The sequence below is a fragment of the Lynx rufus genome, unplaced genomic scaffold (assembly GCF_022079265.1).
Source record: "Lynx rufus isolate CCGP_SWC_20201006 ecotype Redwood Valley unplaced genomic scaffold, mLynRuf1.p SCAF_29, whole genome shotgun sequence".
NCBI classification, from domain to species: Eukaryota; Metazoa; Chordata; class Mammalia; order Carnivora; family Felidae; genus Lynx; species Lynx rufus.
In genome coordinates this window covers 1,415,773-1,425,275 of record NW_025814844.1, presented here as the reverse complement: position 1 = coordinate 1,425,275, position 9,503 = coordinate 1,415,773, and the positions used below count along the sequence as shown (strand labels likewise).

The following is a 9,503-nucleotide window of genomic DNA, read 5'->3' as shown; positions in this document are numbered from 1 at the left end:
TTATTTGTTCATTTCTGGTATGAGGATGCTTTTCTCAGTGTCACTGGAGAAGAGGATGGTCCTCCCCTGGACTTGAGTCATGCGGGGCCACCCAATCATAGGCAGAAAGCTAGCCAGGACTGCGCTGAAGATGGCAGTCACATAGCCCCAGCCCAGTAGGCACTGGCCACTGCAGTACACAGAGGAGGTTCCACAGGCTTCCTTGGCAAGTGGGGAGTCCAGGCTGATGGGGAAAACCAGCAGGTCCACAATGGTGGCAGTGGCTAGAAATGGCAGGAAAGAACACCAGTGTGTCAGTCAAGGGGTTCTGGGCCAGTCTCCATTCCTGGACTCACCGATCCACCCTCCCATCCACCCACTCATCCATCAGTCTATTCACTTATATATTCATCACCTTTCCTTTTATCCACCCATTACTCAACTAGCCTTCCACCCAACTGTCCATCTACTACTCACCCGTCCACTCATATCTCCATCCCTCTATCCATTCGCTCATCCATCCATCTGCCCACTTAGCCACCTGCACCCCACCCATCCATCCACCCACCTAATCATCTGTCCATCTATCCACCCAACCATCCATCCATTCATCTACCCAACCATCCATCCATTTATCCATCCATCCATCCACCCATCCACCCATCCATCCACCCACCCAATCATCCATCCATCCATCCATCCATCATCCACTGATATATCCATGGATACACCCATAATTTCACCTACCCACTCACTCATTTGTTAATTCACCAACCCACCTACCCATGCATGCATTCATGCATCGAAACTGTTGCAGGTGCTATAGTGGGCACTAATGATACTAAGGAAACGAGCTGGACACCTCCTCACTTTCAAGACCCTTCCAAATCAGGAGAATCACATGACCCCAGCTTCCTTTGCTGTTCTTCAGCCACATTGGTCTACTTACAGTTCTGTGAACGTGCCTTGCTTGTCTCCATGCTTTTGCCTCTGGTGTTCCATTACCTGGAATCCCCTTCTATATGTGACCAACTCCCATTCGTACTTCCAGACTCAGCTCAACTGATTCCTCTTCTGGGAAGACTTCTGTACACCCCTTCCACCCTCCTGGAGTTTTTCCTTGTGTCTTGCGCTCATCCCTATTATGTCAAACACCCCTTGAGTTGTAATCACTTGGTGTGCCCCACACGCACTAGACCCTGTGCAAGCCTAGGACAAGGACTATAGCTCCATCCATTGATTCAACAAATATTTAGCGGACATCTATTGTGTGCAAAGCACTGTCCCAGGTGCTGGCGATGTCAAAGCAGACATGTCCTCGCCCTCAAGTAGCTGACATTCTAATGGACAGAGATGAACAATAATCAAGCAGGCAGATACGGTAAGTGCTGTGAAGCATAGAGAACAAAGAATGAGGTAGGAGAATCTCACAGAAGACCTCACTGAGGCCGTGATATTTGAGCAGAGTAGGGGAGCAAGACCTGTAAGATCTGAGAAACGAGAATTCCAGACAGAGGGAACAAGCATGGTGTATCTGAGCAAAAGAAAGCAAGCCATGTGGTTGGATCATGTTGAGCCTGGCAGAAGGGGCAAGAGGTGAGATTGGCGAGGGAATGAGGGTTTAATCAGGCGGAGCCTCACCGTCCATGACGAGGAGTGTGGATTTTACTCTGAGTGTAACAGGAAGTCACTGGAGGGTAGATAAGCCAGTCTGAGGGGCCCGATCTGATTTCAGTCTTAATAGGACCTGTTTGGCCAGCATAGCAGACAGATTCTAGGGGTCAAAGGTGGCAGCAGACAGACATGTGAGGTGGTTATCTCTCTAATCCAGGTGAGAGATGGTGGAGAATTAATTGAATGAGGGTTGCAGTGAAGGCCTGGGCTAGACCATCCAAAGCCTATGTATGAATTAGAGAAAAGCAACCCTTCTGGGGAGCTGCAGCCCTGCAATTTCACAGGGTAGCAAGTGGCACATAGGCTAGATTTCTTCATCACTCAGCCCTCAGCTGGGCACCGCTGTGCAGTGCACAACCTGCCCAACTGTGTATGGTGGTCCTGGTAAAGAGGATACAAAGTGGATGGATGTGAGAGAAACAAAGGGCGGGGCAGACTATTAGGACTGGGTTTAGCTAAAGGCAGGAGAGGGTGATGTTAAGTATGCCATTCCCTCCCCACCATTTCTGGCTTGCCAACAGACCAGGAAGTCTATAATCCTAGGATTTATCTCTGAGAATCAACACAGGAGGCCAGACTCTGCTCACAGGTTCGTTCATTCATTCACTGATTCATTCATTCCACAAACTTGTCTGGAATGCTTATGATGTGCCAGCGGATTTACCTGCAGCTGCCTGCACCCTTGGCATTGGGCCACTGCCCCTTCTGAGACAGCCCTTTGGGGGCCAGGGCCCAGGACAGGAGGAGAACTGCACTGAAGGCCGACAAGAGCCATCCTCCAAGGAGAATTGCAGCTGAGACCTGTCAGGAAGAAAGAGCAAGGAGAGTGTTGACTGGGACAGGTAGGGGCAGGTGCAGGTGTCTCTGCTTATTGGGTAGCTACTGAATCCTCAAAACCCCAAGAGGTCTGTGCTATTATCACCCCCCATTTTACATATAAACAAACCAAGGTCCAAGGAGGTGGAGTCATTTGCCTCGGGGCACATAGCGAACTAAGTGGTAGAGCTAGAATTAAAATCCAGACTTACAACCACCATGCCCCACTTTACTGAGTACCTGCTATATGACAGGATCACCAGGAGAGGCACCAGTGTAATTAAAAGTTCCTTAGAGGTGCCGGACTGGGATTCCTGACCCATTTGGTAACATGCATCATAACTGAGACTTTCAACACCTTAGCTGCGGTTTTTAAATTTAGCGCTTAGAGGGTAGCCACGTAGGTGTGCGCAGGTTGTACACTGCACAACTCCTGGAGATGCAGTGGGATCATCATACATTTGCATATTGATTACAGTTGTTTTCCAGCACCTGGCAGTATAGTGTCCCAAAGAAGGGGAACCTTTTCCTAATTTGTGCTAAGGTACTAAATGGACATGGGGCTGCTTTCAGAATCATCCTGGATGTTTGCTAAAATGCAGATAGCCAGACTCTACCCCACACCTACAGAGTCAGAGGCTCAGTGTGGGGTAGGGTAGGTGGTGGGAACCAGAACTTGGCTTTTGTTGTTGTTGCTCTGGTGGATTGGATGGTGAATTGGTGAGCCCAGGTCTCACCTTCCAGGCAAAGTCAGGAATGTCATCCAGGGACCTGAAGGTTCCACAGCTCTGGTTCCAGCCGTTACCCTGAGGCCAGGAGCAGTAGGTGAGGACGCCAAAGGAGAAGGTGGGGGTCTGGAACCAGACGGGAGAGCTGAGGCTGAGGGCTGAGATGCAGGCAAGGGAGAGTCCCAGGGATGCCCACACACTGCCCGCCATCAGGGGGTGTCAAGGACCTAGCAGGCAACAGGCAAGGTTAGTGGTGGAGACTGCCAGGAAGGAGAGAAATGGGCTGGGGAGGGTCTCCCGCTCCGCAAGTCAGGGACCTGGTCCTGTGTTCAGACCCCAGGCAGGTCATCAGCCTCCTTTTGGCCTCGTGATGCAATGGGAGGTGTTAATATCTGGGGAGTGGGGACAGGGCTTTGCGCTAACAGGTTCTGGAAGTAGAATAGCCCCAAATCTTAGAATAAATAATAGTGCTTAAACAGAACTTTGAACACACACATTCTGCATGGGACTTCATCATCACTGGTCCAGGCAAGGCCCCTCCTGTGTTTCTCTCGTTCATTCATTTGGTCATTCATTCATTCTCTCCACCCATCAAGTCTTGCACTGTCCCAAGGGGCTTCTTCTCCCCAGAGTGGGTACCTTTTTCTAAATCACACACAGACACTATGTTTCCAGCAACTACCCTGCCCATTAGCTCATGCCTTCTAATGTGTCTTTTTGTTTGGAGGTATTTTTGCAAAATTGGTATGGCTCAGCATGTTTGTATTTTTCGCTTATGTAAATGACATTATTTTGTATGTTGCATTTTGTTTCCTACTTTGGGCACTAAGCATAACGTTTTTAGGGTTGATCCATGTAACTGTGTATCCCTATTCCATTTAACTCGGTGTGAGTTTCCCAGGGGCAGATCCTGAAACAAGGGTTTGGGTGCAAGTAGTGTACTTTGGAGGCAGCCCCGTGGAGGAAGAAGTGGGATGAGAAGAGAACGCAGCCAGTTAAGAATGTGTTATGAAGCCGGCTGGCCCCAGTGTGACTCCCGGAGATGGCAACCGGCACCCTAGAGTTACCCTTCCCGGGGGCTGAGGGAGGCGTGGATTTTACACAACCAGTTCTCGCCAGCCATTGGTTGAGGGCTGCCCCCAGCAGTGGGTGGCGGCAACGTGCGGGTGACCAAATAGGCTGCAACGGGACCGACACTGTACTGGCAATGAAATGCAGTACAGGTGGAAACCCACTGCTGCGCGGAGACCCCGAGATGCCGAGGGAGAGTGAGCCGAGCCTGGCCGGACCTGCCACCCCGTCGCCTCCACCTGCGGCGTGGTATTATTCCCTTTGCATTTCACCAGCGCTAGCCCTCTGCCCCCGGCAGCTGTGCCGTGAACACCCGTGTGCACGGTCTTACGTGAGAATTTTGTGGGTGCACGCTTTGGAACACCTCGCTGCCTGCGATGGCATGTCTCTGTTTCCTCTGAGTGAGAAATCCCACCTCCTTTCTACATTCTCTCCGTCTGTGCCGGAAGGTGCCCAGGGGCCCGCATGCCCAAACATTAGACTTTGTTCTGTCTCCTCCCGCTTTACAGATGGGAAAGTAGAGGCGCAGAGAGGGTAACAGGCTCCCCCAGACTGACCCAGGAAGTCAGTTTGGGTGAGTGAGCTGGAGGAGTGTCTAATAATAACAGCCACTGCTGTCTACATGCTCTCATGGGCCAGGCAATTCACATGCATCGCATAACTCATACGCTACGTGACGCCCCAGCCACAAGACTAGAGGGCCGGAGTGGGCTCATCTTTGTTGACTGGAGGAGAGCCCTCTTGTGGCCCAGGGGTCTGCCGGGCTGCACAGCAGCAGAGGAGGGTGGGTGCTATGACTTCCTGTTTTATAAGGGAGGACCCTGAGGCTCAGAGAGGTGTGGGCGACTCAGCTCAAGGACACAGTTGGAAAGGGTGGCCGGGGATTCATACGCAGACCTGGTGACTTGACAGCTGTCCTTGAAAGCCCAGGGTAATGACCCTAACAGTCACCGTGCATCATCCACCTGCTGTGGGCCAGGCACAGGTTTGGGTGGCTCCCTGGGGGAAGAGAAGGGACATGCCCAGGGTCTTACGGCTGAGATGTGGGACAGCAGGACTTGAACCTGGGTCTGTCTAATACTTGAACCAGTATTAAGTTGAATACTTAACCATGGCATTTCCCATCTCCTTGCTCGGCTTCATTCACCCCCCCCCCCACCTCTACTCTTCCTGCTATCTTCCTCTCCCCAGCTCTTAGCTTTCTTCTGAGGCAGGGCTGTATATCTGTCCCTCTCTGCTCAGGGGCATCTGTTCCCCCACACAAGGCCAGGAGAGCGCCTCTAGCCTGGTGATGGCATCTCCCTATATCTTATTCCAGAGAATTTCATTTCTCTTGCCCTGAGATGACTACCCCCGTTGTGTCTGTGAAAGTCCCAGGTACAGACCGACGTTCCAACCATTGATAGCCCAAGCAAATGCTTTCTCTTTGGGGAGGCATACAGGCTTTGAGGCCCCAGAAGTTCAATTGTGGCTATCATATTTATTGTCTGTGTGACCTTGGGCAAGTCAGTTACCCCTTGTGAGCCTCAGTTCTTTTATCGGTGAAACAAGCCTTCTACTAGTACCTATCTCATGGGCTGTTGGGAGGACTAAATGAGAAAATGTACAGAAGGTGCTTTGTAGAGTGCCCTGCACCTGGTACGTCTTCAATAAATGGTCATAATGATCGTGATGGTGGTGGTGATGGTGATGGTGGTGATGATGTTGACGGTGATGATGGTGATGGTGGTGATGGTGGTGATGATGTGGTGGTGGAGGTGATGTTGGTAGTGGTGGTGATGCTGATGGTGGTGATAATGATGGAGATGATGATAATGCTGATGGTGGTGATAATGATGGAGATGATGATGATAATGCTGATGGTGGTGATGATGTATGATGGTGCGGATGTGGTGGGGGGGTGATGCTGCTGGTGGTGATGGTGGTAATGGTGGCGGCAGAGGTGGTGGTGATGGTGGTGATAATGAGAAGGAGGTGATGATGGTGGCAATGATGTGGAGGTGGTGACGATGGTGATAGTGGTGGCGGTGGTGACTGATGCCAGTTGTATTGGTATTATTCACAGTTGCCTGATGGCTCATAACTAGGATTAGAAGCTACTTCAAACTGATGAAAACCAAATGGAGACACAGATTGCTCATGCAACTTGCCCAAGATCCCCTGGCAAATCAGGGGAAAACTGGAATCTAAGCCAAGACTCCAGCTCCCAGACTGATAGGCAGAAACACCTTCTCCTCCCCTCAGAACATCCCTACAACTCCCGCTCCCCAATGCCTGTCCCCTTGGCTTGCTCTCAGAGAGGAAGGGGAGCAGATGGGTGGGAAAGACAAGGAAGGAAGGGAAGGGTGCCAGCAGCGGAGGGAGAACTGGTAATTACCCCAGCAGATAGGGAGAGTGAGGTTGGTGGGGCGCAAACCACTCCAAAGGGAAGTTAAGACCCTGCTTCAACCACTGACCAGCAAATGCCGACCGTGACCTCTCTACCCCTCCTTGGAAGGGTTGGGCAAGACGCCTTTCCCTCCATCTCTACCAGCTCCTCCAACACATGCATCAGCACAAAGAGATTTTATGACCTAGCCTAGCAGTACAAGGACCTCCCTCGAGTAACCACGCTGCAGTTTTCCAGAGGAATAATGCCAGGTGCTGTGGTGCCTCACATGGTCCCTGGAGACTATCTGGGGTGGTACCTGGACCCAGCCTTAAATGTCACGAAATCATGGAATGCTGAAGTTAGTCAATTTTCCTTCAAACATCAAGAAGAAAGTCTCTGTTGGAGTAAAGCAGCTCTTTTAAAGCTTATTTATTTTGAGAGAGAGCAAGTGAGCATGAGCCAGGGAGGGGGCAGAGAGAGAGAGGGGGGAAGAGAGGGAATCTGAGCTAACAGCAAAGAGCCTGATGAGGGCCTTGAACCCACAAACTGGGAGATCATGACCCGAGCCGATGTCGGATGCGTAACCGACTGAGCCACCCAGGTGCCCCAAGTTAAAAAAGAAATTATTAAAAAATGATGGGGAACCTTGAACAGGCAACAGAGTCCAGTGAGAATTTAGGAATGTGGTTGGGGTTTCCTTGTATTGGCGGTTTTCTTCTATGTTTTGCTGTGATACTGGTTGTCCATTAGGAACTCACATGTATTTTAATGAACAACTGAAAGTCCAGTCTTATTTAAATAATAAGAGAGGTGGCTGGATGAGGAGGCTGAGGGGAGAAGGTGGTTTGCTAATAGGAACACTACTTAGACGACTGGAAGTGAGGCCCAGCAGGGCTGAGCCGGCTCAAGGCCACCATGGTCAAAGCAGAGCTGCCCACCAAGCCAAGGGCACCTACACAGACGCCCCAGGGCTGGTGCTTTTCAACCTTGGGTCTCACTTTGGGCTCTAAGCCCGGCCAGCACTTTAAATGTGGCACGACTCTTGGGCTTGGAGGCTGGCCAGTCACTCTATCACTTCCCAGCTCCATGACCTGGGGTAAGTCACTCCATTGCTCCGGGCCTCAGTTTCTCCATCTATAAAAGCAGATTGGACATCCCAGAGGGTAGGGAGCATTGGGTTCAATCACTGAGCAGGGTGATGTTCTAGAAAGAAGCGGACAGACCATCTTCCCCTTCCCAACACTATGACCTTGGGGAGGCCATCCCACCTCTCTGGATAAGGGGGTAGGAGTTATTATGAAAGTTCAAGGGGATAAAATGCATGTGTGTGCCTTTCAGGGGAGGGAGAGAGAAGCTGGGGCAGGTAGGTCAGGGTCACAATGCATAGACTTTTTATTCCTAGGATTAGAAAAACCTCGTGGCCGTCCGCCAGCAAGTGAGATGCAGCCCCTTGAGTGAGGGAGAGTGGATTTTTTTAATCCTGCACCAAAATCAGCCTCTCCTGTGGGTTTGGCAGGATCCTGAGGGGTGTAATTCCAGCCAGGAAGCTGGGGAGCCCAGAACTGCCCAAGGCCCATGATTTTGCCTCTCTCTGGCTGCCCCAGTGGCTCTCCGGGCGTTTCTGACCTTGAAAAGCATTTTGTTCTCCAGATAATGTGCTCAGTGTCACCTGGGAAAATCACGCCAACCGTCCAGGTGCCCAGAAACCTAAATGAGGCATTATAACCTGAAACCACATCCGGGCAGGCTCCAATTAGCTGGAATCCACCTAAGGGAAGCTTGAAAGGGGCTGAACATTTTCTCCTCCAGCTCAGCATCTAACTGTTGATGACGGTGGAGGATTCTTGAGCGCTATCACAAAGCCCCATTTGAAACACTTTCGGTGCCTTAGGTCATATAAGCCTCCCGGCCACTCTATGGCAGGTGCTGTTCCGGGAACTCGCGTTTTTACAGAAGACAAAACGAAGGCTCAGGAAATAAGTGGCAAGCCCTGCACTCAGGATCAGGCAATTGGACTTCTGACTCTGGGCCCTAAGCCCAAAGTGATGCTAAAAGGTTAGTTTAAAAGTCAGATACATACCCAGAAGCTTCCTAGGCTGTCCAGGGTTAGGGCTTGGTCAACCCTCCCACCTGATCTGACCAGAGAGCATGCATGTTCCCAGAGGAGCCACAGCCAGCCATAGCAGGCAGGGCTCTGGGACTCGGGAGGTTAGAGGTGGCTGCTAGTTCCTTGGTATGTCCCCACCACCAAGTCCCTTTCTTTTCCCTGGCTTTTGTGTCCTTATCTATTAACCAAATGGGTTGGTCACTTGTTCACTCAACCTATATGTGCCCAGCCCTGTCTGACCCTCATGGATAGAGCAGTGGACAGAGTGCCTGCCCTCTAGGAGCTTTGGGTTTTGTGGGCAAGACAGAGAAACAGGAAAGAACAATGTGGTCCGGCCATCCATCCATCTAACAAATATTTATTGGGTGTCTATTATGTTCCAGGAAGCATTTTAGGTGTTGTAGATTTAGTCATGAGGAAAATAGACAAATCTGTTGTCCTCACGGAGCTTACACTCTAGAAGGAGAACAAGACAGTAAGGATATAAACAAGTCAGCATATAAGATGTCAGTTGTTAATAAATGCCACAGAGAAAAATGGAGCAGGGAAAGGAGATGCCATGTGATTGGAGAGGTCATGGAAAGCCATGAGAAGGTGACCTTTGGGCAAGAACTGAAGGGGGAAGCCAGGTGGGTTTGTGGGAGAGGAATATTCCATGCAGAGGAAGGTGCGAGTGCAAAGGCCCTGTGGTAAGCAGGCGCTTGGCAAGTTTCAGGAAGCCAAGAGGCGGAGGGATGGGGGAGAGTGGAGAGCTTTG

The 9,503-nt window shown here is 50.8% G+C and overlaps 1 protein-coding gene across 1 annotated transcript; it reads right to left on the bottom strand.

Moving 5' to 3' along the window:
• LOC124519829 (transmembrane protein 211-like) lies at positions 1 to 3,407 on the bottom strand. Its single transcript, XM_047090262.1, is given in 4 exon segments — positions 1 to 263; positions 2,318 to 2,367; positions 2,369 to 2,454; positions 3,207 to 3,407. Coding segments are annotated over 4 exon segments (600 nt in total).
• Positions 3,408 to 9,503: the final 6,096 nt, after the last annotated feature.